We start from the raw sequence: 14,044 nt of genomic DNA, 5'->3' as shown, positions 1-14,044 counted from the left end.
CCTGAACTTTGCTCTCCTTATATTTGGTTGCTTGTAATTTCTGGCGATGTAGGAACTGAAGCTTATTCTACTGTATTCTACACACATTAAGATGTAATATATATTTTCAGACAGGGCATGTGAGCATGTTACTCATTCTCTCTGTGTTGTGTTTTGTAGAAGAACCTCACTCATCTCAACGCCTTGTGAATGGAGGTTATTAAGAATTTATAGCTGAAATGCATTTAATTGTGCATGTGAACAAGGCAATTCAAATTATGGATCATCACATATTTCCACATCATTTTGTTCATTATTCCTGCTCAGTTTGGAAGTCGAAAGTTTGGATAAATGAGGTTCCAGTGCGTCATGAGGTCCAAGTCCACTTGATTTCACCCCTTTGACAGGTGGCGACCTTTGGCCCCCTAACTCTCTCCACTGTTCTCTGTCCTTATAAAGCAGGGAGGCTGTAGAAAACCCTAAACATATTCATCTTTATAGTGTAATCCGCTGAAACGAAAAATGTTTGTCTCACAGGGAGGGTGCCGCCTCCTGAGCGGCCGCTCTCGGCTGCCGAGTGGAGGAAGCTGAGAGAGTCGTCGGCCAATCCGCAACACTTCGAGGTCCAGATGATGGCGGCGCTGTTCCGCTCTGGGGCCGAGCTGGATATCGCCAAGTGAGAGGAGGAGGGAGTGTGTTGTTTTGTGTGTGTGTGTGTGGGGGGGGGGGGGGTCTTTGCAGGCCATTTTCTGGACTTGTGTGGTACCACTAATGGGCTGGTGATGCTACCAGTCTCTTCTTATGCCTTACTATTACAGTTCTTACCATGTTGCATGTTCTTACCATGATGCCTCACTGTGTATATTAATAGGTGTTGGGGTATTAGGGAATGAATATATAAAGTCAACAGAAAATCCTCACATTTTTTTTCCCCCCCATCACACCTTTCTGCCTCAGGTCCCTGCTGACGTTTGTCGCCACGGAGACGGGGACGCTGTCCTACCAGATGTTGCTCCGGTACCTGATGCTGTGCGTGCACGGCGGCCACGACGACGAGGCGTTCGATGTCTACGGCATCATGCGGGGCAGTTTCCCGTCTCTGGACACGGGAGCCTCCACCCTCTTCATCAAGTCCTTCAGCCGGACGGAGCGGTGGAGGGAGGCCGTCAGCGTCCTGCAGGAGGTTAACAAGGTGACTGACTCAATTCTAGAGTTATATTGTTGCAGTATTTTATTATACCGCCGCTACTTTTCCATTACACCCCTCCCGGGCAGGACAGCATCGCAATATTCAATTTTGGATATCGCCCAAGCCTAGTTGCGTCCTTTCTTCCCTTAAAGAAATCTGGATAAGCCTGTGAATGATTAGGGGAACCAAATTGTGTTGACGTCCAATGTTCTTGTTGCACTTTTTCTAGCTTAGTGTGAGAGGGAAACGACTAATTCTGAGGAAAACGAATCGGGGAATGGAGATTTTTTTTTTTTTTTTTTTTCACCTTTATTTATTCAGGGGGAGTTTCACTGAGAGCAATGCTCTCTTTTTCAGGAACACCCTGATCACATTCACACACACATTCACACCTGGAAGCTGACCAGTACAACCACAGTCTGATCTGCTGCCACTGAGCAGCTCCACTGTAGCGGTTGGGATTAAGGGCCTTGCTCAAGGGCCCCTCAGTGGTAATGAGGGAGGGGCAAGCTGCTTTTCACTTTCCCCACCAAGATTTATCCTGCCGGTCCGGGGGATTGAACCGACGACCTTCCGGTCACAAGCTGGCTTCTCTAACCTTTAGGCCACCACTGCCACCACTATAATCATAATTTTTGGATGTTCACCCTTAATCTGATATATATAGAGGGAGTAAAGAAACGTTTTTTTGATTGATAACTGCTAATATTATTACTGAAATTTGAATAGTAATTTGATACACTTCGTGATTTTGATGTTTTCGCTTTCATTGAACTAGGTTCCTCTGTAGGTCGAGAACATTCTGCCACCCTCGGCTCTTATGAAACTCTTTCACAACCCATTGGATCATGTCAAAAATGCATTGTCATCACGCTAAAAATAGGGCTGTTTTCCCTCTCTTTATCTCTCTGTGTCTCTTCCTGTCTTTCTCTCTTTCTGTCGTTTATCTCTTTTTCCCCTCACCCCTCCTTGTACTTGTCTCCTCTCTCCTCTCTTTCCTCTCTGTTTTTCTCTCCTCCTCTCCCGTGCTCACATACACTTTTAAGTGCTACTACCTTACACCCCCCTGTTTGAATGTTTGTTGTTGCTGTTGTTTTTTTGTCTCTGCTTTAGTTCCAGTCAATCCAAGGTCCTATTTGCTGCCATTTTGTACTTCCACTAGTACGAATTTGGTTTAATTTGATTTTGAATTCATGGGGATGCAGAATGGTGCATGGAAGAAACCCATACTCTGTCCTAGGCTTCAACTGATATAGGTTTTTGAAGTCCAATACCAACACTGATATATTTGGATGGCCAATATTTTCTTCCAATATTTAAGAATTTAAAATGTCACTATTTACAGGGCAAAAATCACAAGGATTCAGTGTTTCCTCCAGAATTTTCTTCTTGTCAGAGTGTAAAAGCCTCTGAAACAGCATTCAGACCATCATGGGACACTAAAACTCTCCACTGAAACCCAGGATAATGAAATTATTTTAGGGTTTGCAGCTTGCGACCCCCCCCCCTACCTATTCAATGGTAGGAGAAACTCTGGGATACATTAAGCCTGTAAATGAAGAGTTAATTTATAAAAAACAGTTGAACAATTAAATGGCTAAATAAAATGTGCAATTGCAGGTTTTACAGCTATGGTCAGAACCACATCATATTGGAGGTGGAAGACACTGACTGGCCAATATCTGATATTTAATAAAATATAGATATATGAGTCTAACCCTACTCTCTACATGGTTTTGTTGTCATCCCAACAGGTCCTTACCCCATCAACACGCAACTACGGCGACATCATCGCCGGGGCGTTGCTGCACGGCGACGCGGCCACCGCCTGGGCGCTTTATGATGAGGTCATCGAAAAGGGACTGAGCCCACAGCACGAGACGTGGGACGCTCTGTTTAAAGGAGGAGCGAGGGAGGAAGCGGAGGGCTTGTCCCGGTCTGATTTCCAGGAGAGGCTGTTGAGCATTCTGCTCTACATGAGGAACAACCAGGTTTACCCCCAGCAGAGCCTGGCTGGCAGCATCAAGACCTGGTTCGAGAGGTACGACCAGAATGTGATAAACATGACTGACAAGATTATTATTAAGATTATGATTAAGATTAATTATAATTTGGTCAATGTGATAGAATATTAGATTCAGGGTAAGGTATGGTGAGCTCCACACCTCGTCATACCCTGTTGACGCCCACGCCTGACCTAGTTTTCTGTCGTTTGTTCTCCCTCCCTTCTTTCCTCTTGGCTGTCTCTCTCTCTCTCCTTTTTCATCCTCCTTAACGTATTTTTTCTCATTGTCCCTCCTCTCCTCTCTGTCTTTCTCTCCCTCCCTGTCTTCAGTCTTGCAGGGCAGAAATGGAGAGGAAGTTGGACCAGCGTTACCCCGAAGTAAATACATTGCATCCCACTTGATCATGATGCCTTCATAGCAGCTTATTTTATATACATCTATATATATATATACATAAAGATTTTATTGACATTTTTCCATTTAACAACTCTATATTCGAAGTTTTCTCCCACCCACCAACCTATTGCTATCCACATACTGTACATCTATCTATAATTATATTCATACATATCCTCATATACATTTCTATCTGTCCATATGTACAGATACACACATACTGTACCATCCATACCTACACACTCCTTCAGAGGGAATCTATTACATCTTTAACCTTGTACAACATAAACAAAATTTAAATGATGTATAATATGCATAATGGATCGTATAGTGTCAACAGTCCAGTCTTAGGTGAGAGCATGTAGTGAAGTGTGTTCACTTTATCTATATGTACCTGCAGGTTTTTATGTATGTTTACTTGCATGCACCCTTTTTTGTGGCATATGTTTCTTCTTGCATGCCTTTGTGTGTCTGTATGTGTGTGTATATTTGTGTATATGTTTGAGTGATGGTGTGTTCAATCATTCATGTGTATGTGTGTGTGTGTGTGTGTGTTTAGAGGTGTGTGTAGGTGTTGCGGGTCCGAGTTAGAGTCCATCCAGCTGACTAATGAGGAGTACCAACAGCTGAAAGACCGAGTCATGACCGACATCATCCAGGGACGAGATGTCTTCAAGAAGACCACGCCCGAGGTACACCACACAACACACACACACATACATACACTTATGTAAAGCAGGGTATCCTCTCCCTAACCTCCCTAAGTTCCTCTCCTAACCCCCACTAGGTGGCGTCAGCGCTACACATGCAGTAACCGGGCAGTTGAGGTTAATTGAAGCAGGTTTAACAGACTCTGTGCTGCTCAGAACAGCTGCTTTCACTTTCTGGATGAGTGAGAGGGAAAGCGGCTCGTGAACAGATCCCCTTTTGATGCAGCTTCAGGGGAAACTTGAAGGGAAATGTAGTTCAGACAGTTTAAACTGTTAACACCATTAACAGTTCAAAGACGATTGATAGGTTTCTCGAGACTGGTCTGACCTTGATATTCATTAATGCAGTCTGAGAAGCAGAAGATGATACAGTGGGTCTTTCAGTTGTCGGACTCTTATTATAAACTCATTTGGTTTTGTAGTGCAGCTAGGTTATCTAGTCTATTTAGTCTCTCAATTTTTGCTTGGCATGAGTCTGATATCTGGTTGTATTTTTTTACAATTTTAAAGTCTGTTGACAACGTATAAAATAGATGTTTAGATCGGGTTCTTCGATGATCTTAAAGGAACACACCAAGTTTTTGGGAGATTGGTTCATTGGTCAGTTAAACCGTTATGTGATGAGAATACAGACACCAAAATTTGTCCCCGGTAGATCATTCTCTCTGGTGCTCCATGCTAACATTTTAGCATACACTATGTTGAGTGATAGTAGGCAACTAGCTTTATCGCAAAAGTGAGAAAATGAGAACTTGTAGCAGCTTTAAAGCTAAATGGTAAGCAATCTTAAATGATATGCAGCTAAGCCTGGCAGTTTTGTGTAGAAGATTTGTAAAATTTACACAAAATCTGATCTAAAACTAACATTTTGAACTAGCAGGAACTACTTTCCCTGTTTCCATTGGAAGTGAAGGTGGTGGGTGATGCAAGACTGTGCAGCTGAAAAAGTCACTGAGCAGTGGATGAATTTGTGGTTGCTCACCTGAAATAGTTCCAAAAACAAACCTTAGCTATATCAAGTTAATGATATTTCATTTTTAATTTATGGACAGAGAGCAAGTGCGCATACCTCTCCATGTGGAAATATCTCCCTCTCTCTTTTTCAGTCGTTGGGGGTGGGAGTTTGTTGATGGAACAGTCAGTTCCAAATGAGGGGATTTCCAGCATGCGGAGCTCCATGTGAATCAGTCCAGACCACGGCTACTGTACCTCCCGCCGAGCAGACAGACATTCAATTCAGCTCCACTTTATTAATCCCCCCCCCCCCCCATTTGGAGCAATTGATTTTAAGGGCAAACAGAGTGCTTCAGACAACAATGAGGCAACACACGCCAAAACGGGGAGGGAAACAGGGACAGATGGAGGAAGAGAGGGAGAGAAGCTGTGTTCATACGTGGCGAGTTTCAGCACGGCCGACCTGTATTCTCACACTTAGAGAGTCACTTTCTCACAGCCCGAAACACATTTTTGCAGTCCATTCAGTATGCTAATCAGGTATAACGTGCACTGTTTCAAGGTGACTAACCTATCAGCATATAATGTTTTATTCTGCCAGCAGTAGCTTCCTTTGTTCAGGCTAGACAACGCTATCGCAACATAACCACAAACTTTATATACCCATACAGATACACAATGTGCTATCTGTGTGTCTGACTAATGTCTTTTTAGTATGTAAAGAATCGGCTGCAACACTCATTTCCCCATGAAGAATACAGTCTTCTAATGTGTTATTTTAACTCATTTCAGTTCAGTACAATGCATGTTACACTGCAATACAACAGTAACAATCATAGGAAATAAAAAGGAAAAAAAAAAGAAATAAAATGGATATATACAGGATCTGCAACTAAGTCTACTACTACTACTAATACTAATACTAATACTAATACTAATACTAATACTAATACTATTACTACTGCTACTACTACCACTACTACTATTACTACTATTACTACTACTACTATTACTACTGCTACAACTTCCACTACTACTATTACTACTATTACTACTACTGCTACTGCACACCATGCAGTCAACAAATGCATGACAAAGAATAGGCCCAATGATCTGTTTCATAACTTTGGGTTCGCTTCCCTGCAATATCCGAGATAAAACCCTCACCAATAATAGACAGGTGACTCACAAGATAATGAAATATGGCATAGTGAAATCAGGCTGCACTATTATAGTATGAAACATGAAGATAAGATGAAAATGTAATGGTCTTTGTGGGAAAACCGGGTCACTGGCAGCAAAATTAATAGGATACAGTAGGGAAAAAATAGAATTTAAACAATAAAAGCAATAAAAACACTCAGAACAATATAAACTAAAAACAAAATCTAAACAATTGTGGGGTTAAATAAACATGCTGCATGTTAGGTAGTGTTTATGAGTGGGAAGCATGGGAAAGAGTATGGATTACTTATATGTATGGATTTACCTGCAGTTGATACTTACAGATGTTACTTACTGTATTGATTGCTTACTTACATATGGATTACTAAATAGGAAATATGTGCTATATACATCAATATAAGTAAGTAATATAGAATCAAATATATAAATATAAAAAAAAATCTATATATATAGTGCATGAAATAGTGGAACCCTGAAAAGTATCAGAAAGTCAGGCATGATGCACCTTTTGTTTTTGGCATGTGGATGTTATGTAGGTCAGTGGTAATCCAGTTTGGTTAGTTTTCATAATAATATTATGGTATGTGTGATTATGGCGCGCATATGTGGGAGACTGTGCTTATGTACGTGTGCGTAAATGCAGTGTGAATGTGTGTGTGTGTGTGTGTGTGTGTGTGCAGTCATATTATCCCCAGTGGCACAATGAGCTGGTTTCACATATCAGCGCTGGAAAGTCCCTGGATAATTATACTGGACTTTCTCTCCGTCTCTCTCTCTCTCTCTCTCTCTCTCTGTCTCTCTCTCTCTCTCTCTCTCCCTCCCTCTCTATCTCTCTATCTCTCTCTCTCTCTCTCTCTCTCTCTCTCTCTCTCTCTCTGTCTCCCGCTCCCACTCTCGTTCTCTCTCTCTTTTTTTCCTCTGCCGACTCTCTCTCTTCCACTCGTTTCTTTTCATCACTCACCCGTCCTCCGTCGGCCATCTCTCTCTCCTCACTTCTATATCTCCGTCCATCACCCATCAGTCTTGCGCTCTACATTCTCCCCTCCCCCCACCTCAGTCTCTCTGTAATAACCCCCACCCAACACACACACACACAAACACACACCACCCCACTCTACCCAGTGTGAAACCACACACTGTAGTGGTAGCAGGTATTGTGTCATAGGTGTATGTGTGTGTGTGTGTGTGTGTGTGTGTGTAATTGCTCTGAACCAAAGCAATGAAAAAATGAGATATTGGAACACCAACAACACCTTATTTAGCAGACATTTATATATATTATTGCCCTTTGTTTGTGTGTGTGTGTGTGTGTGTGCGTGCATGCACTTTGTGTGTGTGTGTGTGTGTGTGTGTGAGAATTGTCAGTCCAGGGGAATTCACAGCAGCCTATTTCCATATTGCTGCTATCTAAAAGTGAAAGTACCACCAATGTTCCCCTGCTGGAGCCTTAATCTAAGCTGCACAACTTTCCTCTCATGCCGCAGTGTTTTTTTCAAAGACTCAATCAAGACCCAAAAGGTGGCCGAGAAGATTCAAACGGGCCTGCAGTTTGTGAGAAATTAATATTCGCTGCATCCCTACAGACTATATAACCCTGACTCAGACACTGAATACATATAGACTCATTTTCACGCTGTTGTGAGTCTCACCTGAAACTCAGTTGACGTTTTAGTGACACATTATAGTCACTCAATAGAAACTTGAGCGTCAGCATCAGACTATCCAAATAAAAGTGTGACCTAACACAGTATATATAGCTGAGTAGTGTAAAAGTAGGTCACATTTTGTCATATTAGCTTGGAAACATCAGTCTAGGTTCAATATTTAAAGTAATATTCCACTTAGTTTTAAAAATGGGGGTTATTTGGCACCACCGTGAAAACCAGAATATAAACTGCTCACTAAGATCAGATGCAGCTGGACTAGTTTGTAGCGTTCTGATTTTTATTTCCCATTCATTTGAATGAGGCAAGAAAATAGAGTGAAAACTGACATTTAACACGTTGGTGAACAGATTCAACTACAGATCCTGCTTTTAAGACAACAAAGCAGTCCTGGTTCCTTCATCATTTTGCATTTCTATTCTTGGTTTACACTAAAATTAGTATTTAAAAATAAATGTAGATCCGGTCTCCCAAGCAGGAACTACCTCTCCTAAACGGTATCCCTCTGCTGTGTTCTTTTCTATCAATAAAAATACTATTTGGTGAAATGATGTTCTAAAATGTTGGACCCGTAGTTAGTTGAAAATCACAGCAGCAGGATCTGTTGTTGAATCTGTTCACCAACGTGTTAAATGTCAGTTTTCACTCTACTGTATTTTCGTGCCTTATTCAAATGAATGGGAAGTAAAAATCTAAACGCGACAAACTCGTCCAGCTGCATCTGATCATGGTGAGTAGATTATATTCTGGTTTTCATGGCGGTCAAGTGCCAAATAACCCCCATGTTAGAACGCTTACTGTACTGTGCACTTTAGCACAGCGTATCTTCCTGTCAGTCAGGCTGTTAGCTGGCACTCTGTCATGTCAGTTCTGAGAAGGAAACAGCAGGTAGATTTATTACAGTTAGGCGTCTTGTGATCAGTGAGTCAGAAAAGCAGCCAGCCGTCAGGTCAGTCAGTCCACAGCTGGGGTTCAGCCATGCTCCCCGGCCACAATAAGGAACAAACACTTTGCTTTTTATAGAGAGGTGTGCACTAATGTACTGTACATATTCAGTCAGGCATTTTCTCAGCTTTCCAGTCAGTCAGGCCCACAAAAACTTGGAGAATAATTTCCCAAAAATGAATAAATCTGCTGTTATATTCAGTGAGCTCAAAAAGGGTTTTCGACGTCAACACATTTTCCGATTTTTTTGGACTCTGTACTCTTTCTTTCCTGAAATGACTGTGACTTTAAATTGAGGTAATTTTCCGCCACGCCCGATGAACGATTAAAGAACCGCAGCATCTATTGACCATGATCTGCAGATTATATAAAGTAGTCATTTTTTAGTGCTGTGTGGTGAAAAATTCTCGTAAATTGTCTTCCAGTAAGCTGCAGCTCACACGCATCCTCATATTGTTTATCATGTTGTTCTCAGCCTTGCTGCATTTTAATGCATCCATATGAATGAATGAATTCAATTGGAGACTACACACTGCATTGTAAAATACTCTCTATGGTTAAATTACATAAATTCATGGTATACTTTACAGTGAGAGGTGTCAAGCTGATGTAAGTTATATAAGGATAGGGTATTTTAAGGGTTTTTTTGTTTTGTTTTTCTGAAAATATCATTGATTTTTGTTTATATTGGTGGTTGTTTTCCTTATAATGATCACTGACTGAGGTCATTTACCCTTACATAACTTTTTACAAGTAAACAAGAGTCTGAGTAAATCACAGTCATCATGAATCATCATGCTTCACAATATACATGGATTACTAATGGTTATTCTTTCCCAATTAGCTCTATGAAACTGAGACTAAGCAACTTGACTAAAACATCTGGGATACACTGTTGTTTTTAATAGAACAGGGGGAGATTTCTTATTATCTTGCCCCCATCTCCACTGATCTCTCTCTCTCTCTCTCTCTCTCTCTCTCTCTCTCTCTCTCTCTCTCTCTCTCTCTCTCGTGTAGGAGTTGCAGGGATTCAAGACCTTTGTGAAGAAGAAGCCGCCGTTTGATGTGGTCGTAGATGGACTCAATGTTGCAAATATCACGAGGGCCAAGCAGTCAGAGACGGTGACGATACACACGCACGCACACACACACACACACACATACACACACACACAAAAAGTGTGATTTGAAAGGGGATAACCAAATGTTTAAGGGCGAAACGAGAGGGAAAACAGGAATTTACCTGTCTACCCTGTACGCACACACACACACAACACACACACACACACACACACACACACACACAGACACACACTCAGAATAGGCTCGGTAGGAGTTTTAGTTTAGTTTTTAGTGGTTTCTTCCTACATGAGTGTCTGTCCAACTGAGGGGCTTTTCTGCCTGTTGTGCTATGACTAACCATACAAGGTGTATGTGTGTGAGTGAGAGTGCAAGTGTGTGTGCAGTTGGGGAGATTATCTTTATTACTGTCCATTGCCCTATTTCAGCAACACCTAGCCTACTTGTCTGCCTGCCCACACATCTGTCTGTGTCTGAATGTGTGTGTGTGTGTGTGTGTGTGTGTGTGTGTGTGTGTGTGTGTGGTCGCCTAGTTGACTGTCAGTCTGTCTCTCTGCTCTAAACTCTGTGTGTTTTAAATCAGCAGAAATTTCTTGTCAAATGTGTGTGTGCAAGACAGAGGAGAAGACGCAGAGCAGAGAGACGGATAAACATATTTCACTATCTTGTGTTTTTAAAGTAATAAACGCCGGCATTTTTATATAAATAAATGTATGTTTTGCTACTCTTTCTCACCGATCGATATATCGATACGCAATAGTGATTCAACCTATATCCAGTTGATGAAAGCTTTTACATTGTCTGTTCTAAACACCCAGAGTTTGGCAGCTCTTTCCTGGGAAAAAATCCTCTAGCGCATGGGAAATGATGCATTTTACGTTGCCGGTTCGTTTGGAATAAACAGAAGAAGAAGAACTGGGTAGTTAGCATGAGCAGCGATAGCCACCATGGCTGAACAGACAAAGAGAAGAGAAAGTCAAACTGCATCAACAGCAAATCCAAGGAGGAAGACGTCACAGTGCTGGACACACTGTTTGATTGACAGGTGATCTGTGGGAAGAGCAGAGCAGAAACACCACAGCAACGAGGCTGAGCAACAAAGATGGAGACTAAATAAAAAAACAAAAATAGGAGAATGTCGCATAATAGATTTGTCGATGTCTGAGGCCGGCAGTCCAGAGCGAGGGAAGTTCCCAGCAGAGGAACCGGACTTATCAATGGACTGACTGTCCTGGGAGGATGAGAGGAGAAAGAGAGAGAGAGAGAAATAACAAAATCCCAAAATAACCCTGCAATACGTATTTGACCCTAAACAGCGCCACGCTCCCTGACCGTCGTGACCGATGCTGAACTGAGGAAACCCCAGACAGAATCCAGATACAGCCTGGCACTAGAAACAGAGAAATGAAAAGTATAATTCCTGGTACATTTACAGGAATTATATCCAATTTAAGAGGTTTCTTTCAGACAGGGCAAGTCAGGGAATTTGATCAAATTGTCTGGGGAAGTGCAGCGGATTGCGGATATCAGGAAATTTTACAGATGGGTCACTTGACAGGAAAATAGCAGACTTTTACATCCTGTTTCATACTTTCATTGCATTAGATGGTGGTTTTCTGCCCAGCTGTAGTGGAAACCGGCCTGTTCACCCCTTCAGAAAAACAACAGTAACAAACCAAGGAGGAATAACATTTTTAGGTTATTTTTCGTCATGGAAAAGTCAAGGAATTTGATATCGGGGCCATGGGGGGAACCTTGTTTTTAAGACTTTTTAATGCCAGTAAGAAAGAAATAAGAAACCAGTGACCCAATTGAAATTAACATGAAAATGAAAACAGCTGCAGACCGATCAGAATATCTGCTTGATCGATAAAACAGGTCTCTAAAGCTGAACATATATTACCATACATATAACTACATATAACCATATTCAAGACCTTTTTGAGGCTTTGACTTCTGGTAATATGATGTAAGACGTTTTGAGGTGGAGTCAGAGCCACATTATCGTTAAATATGACAGCAGCTAATTTCCACACATTTAATAGTAACATACACTTATAAATATACACTTAAGAACCGTCCCCCTAATAGAAAACTGTTGGTTTTGTGCCACAGAAGTCTGTCACAAGGTGAGACAAGAGGAAGAAATTATCCTCTAAAGTGGTGTTGCAGTTGTGGATTTTATGTCCAATGATTAATGGATTGATATGTGTGTTTGACTTTCTGTGATTGACTACTGTTAAGCGTTTCTTGGTTTTACTGTTGCACTCTATTGTGAAGAGTGTTAGTCACAGTTTGCTTGAGAGAGAGAGAGAGAGAGAGAGAGAGAGATATGAGTGTGTCCCTGCTATATCTAAAAGTCCTTTCAGAAAAATAATAGTCCTTTCAAATATACAGTCAGACAAACTTTGAGTGTTTTCATTCACAAAAAAGTGATCTTATGTGTTCTTATGTGATCTGAAAACACATGCTAAAACATATATGACTCGTGTGTGTGTGTGTGTGTGTGTGTGTGTGTGTGTCCCAGTTGCTGGCGGTGGTGTCGGAGCTGGAGCGCCAGGGCCAGACGGTGCTGGTTCTGGGGAGGAAACACATGCTGCGGCCCTCCAGGTCCTGGGACAGACACAACATGAACCTGATCCAGCAGAAAGCCCACTGCTTCTTCACTGAAAACATGTAAGCACCTGCTGACGGAACAGAACAGCATACAGTAGACACAGTAGGCACTCAGTCCTTACTTAGAGACACAGCATGAAGCTCACACAGCAGAGAGCACACCGGCTTTTTTACTGAGAACATTTAAGCGGCCGCCAGTGAATCTTTTCTCGGAGGGGAATTGTGGAAACGCAGCGTTCTTTGCAAAATTGTCAAACATTTCATCTGGTTGCAACTTCCTTTGACACACAGTTTTGATCAGTCTGCCCGCTTTTTCCCATAAATAAACATAAATACCACAAATAGCTTTGCAATTTTTCAATAAAAGCAAAACTCCAATGTTTTTGGTCGCAGTGATCACAGGCTGCAAAGCGCTGCAAAGCCCTGGATGGCTGAATAGAAGAATAGAATAGAAGGAATGTGAACTCACAGTCAGCGCATTGTAATCCCACCATGAGTTTTTTTTTCTAAAGCACTTACCTCACACCTGTCTGTCCGCTTGCTCGTCTGTCTGTTCGTTTCTCCGTCCCGCCGCCCGCCAGTTCGGAGGACGACCCCTTCCTGCTGTACGCCACGTTGCATTCTGGGAACCACTGTCGCTTCGTGAGCAAGGACCTGATGAGGGACCACAAGGCCTGCCTGCCGGACGGAGCCACCAGGCGGCTCTTCTTCAAGTGGCAGAGAGGCCACCAGCTGGTGGTGGATGGACACGTCGCGGTGGGCAGGAGGGTCCGATTTCAGGTGAGGAGGAGGAGGAGGAGATGGAGGGATGGAGGGTCGTAAGAGAGGAGGGAGGGAGGGAGTGGAAAGAGGGAGAAACGTGAACTACTTTACCCCTAGTATCTAATCTACATTTCTTTAATTAGCTAAATGTTAGATTATGTGTTGGCTGTCATTGACTTTCTATTCTGTGTGTGTGTGTGTGTGTGTGTGTGTGTGTGTGTGTGTGTGTGTGTGTTTCAGAGCATTCCCAGCTATGACACCGTAGTCCAGACAGCAGGAGGCTCTTGGCATATTCCCTATGATGACACGGAGGACAGGAGCAGCTATGAAGTACCACAGAGATGGCTGTGCCTCACCAAGATGCACTGAACACACACACACACACACACACACACACACACACATTGACTCAACTGGAAGTATAGCATTTTTGGTGCTAGATAATTTCCAAGGATCATATGCTTTGATTGTAACTGTGGACCTGTAAATAAAATATTTGTTTAAACAAACACGATTGCAGAGCCCATACTTTTTTATTTATCTTAGAATGTATAAGAA

The 14,044-nt window shown here is 42.2% G+C and overlaps 1 protein-coding gene across 1 annotated transcript; it reads left to right on the top strand.

The window, feature by feature from the left end:
* Window positions 1–577: 577 nt before the first annotated feature.
* On the top strand, window positions 578–13,932 carry LOC139667593 (mitochondrial ribonuclease P catalytic subunit-like). The gene is made up of 9 exons (XM_071547087.1): window positions 578–655; window positions 937–1,171; window positions 2,923–3,209; window positions 3,504–3,551; window positions 4,130–4,262; window positions 10,046–10,150; window positions 12,636–12,784; window positions 13,306–13,504; window positions 13,727–13,932. The coding sequence occupies exons 1-9, from the start codon at window positions 609–611 to the stop codon at window positions 13,853–13,855; spliced, it is 1,332 nt and encodes a 443-aa protein (XP_071403188.1). The 5' UTR covers window positions 578–608; the 3' UTR covers window positions 13,856–13,932.
* Window positions 13,933–14,044: the final 112 nt, after the last annotated feature.

The sequence above is a fragment of the Centroberyx affinis genome, unplaced genomic scaffold (genome assembly GCF_046629955.1).
Source record: "Centroberyx affinis isolate AG114_WGS23_722 - 3 ecotype Tasmania unplaced genomic scaffold, CSIRO-AGI_Caff_v1 ptg000267l_1, whole genome shotgun sequence".
Lineage (NCBI taxonomy): Eukaryota > Metazoa > Chordata > Actinopteri > Beryciformes > Berycidae > Centroberyx > Centroberyx affinis.
The sequence above is the reverse complement of the archived record's forward strand: the minus strand, read 5'-3'. Positions and strand labels throughout refer to the sequence as shown.

Bases quoted from the DNA above. Each gene is read 5' to 3' on its own strand.
- LOC139667593 (XM_071547087.1), top strand. From the start codon at position 609: ATGATGGCGGCGCTGTTCCGCTCTGGGGCCGAGCTGGATATCGCCAA. The intron at 3,552-4,129 runs GTAAATACATTG...GTGTGTGTTTAG, and splicing joins TGGACCAGCGTTACCCCGAA to AGGTGTGTGTAGGTGTTGCG. The intron at 13,505-13,726 runs GTGAGGAGGAGG...TGTGTGTTTCAG, and splicing joins GCAGGAGGGTCCGATTTCAG to AGCATTCCCAGCTATGACAC.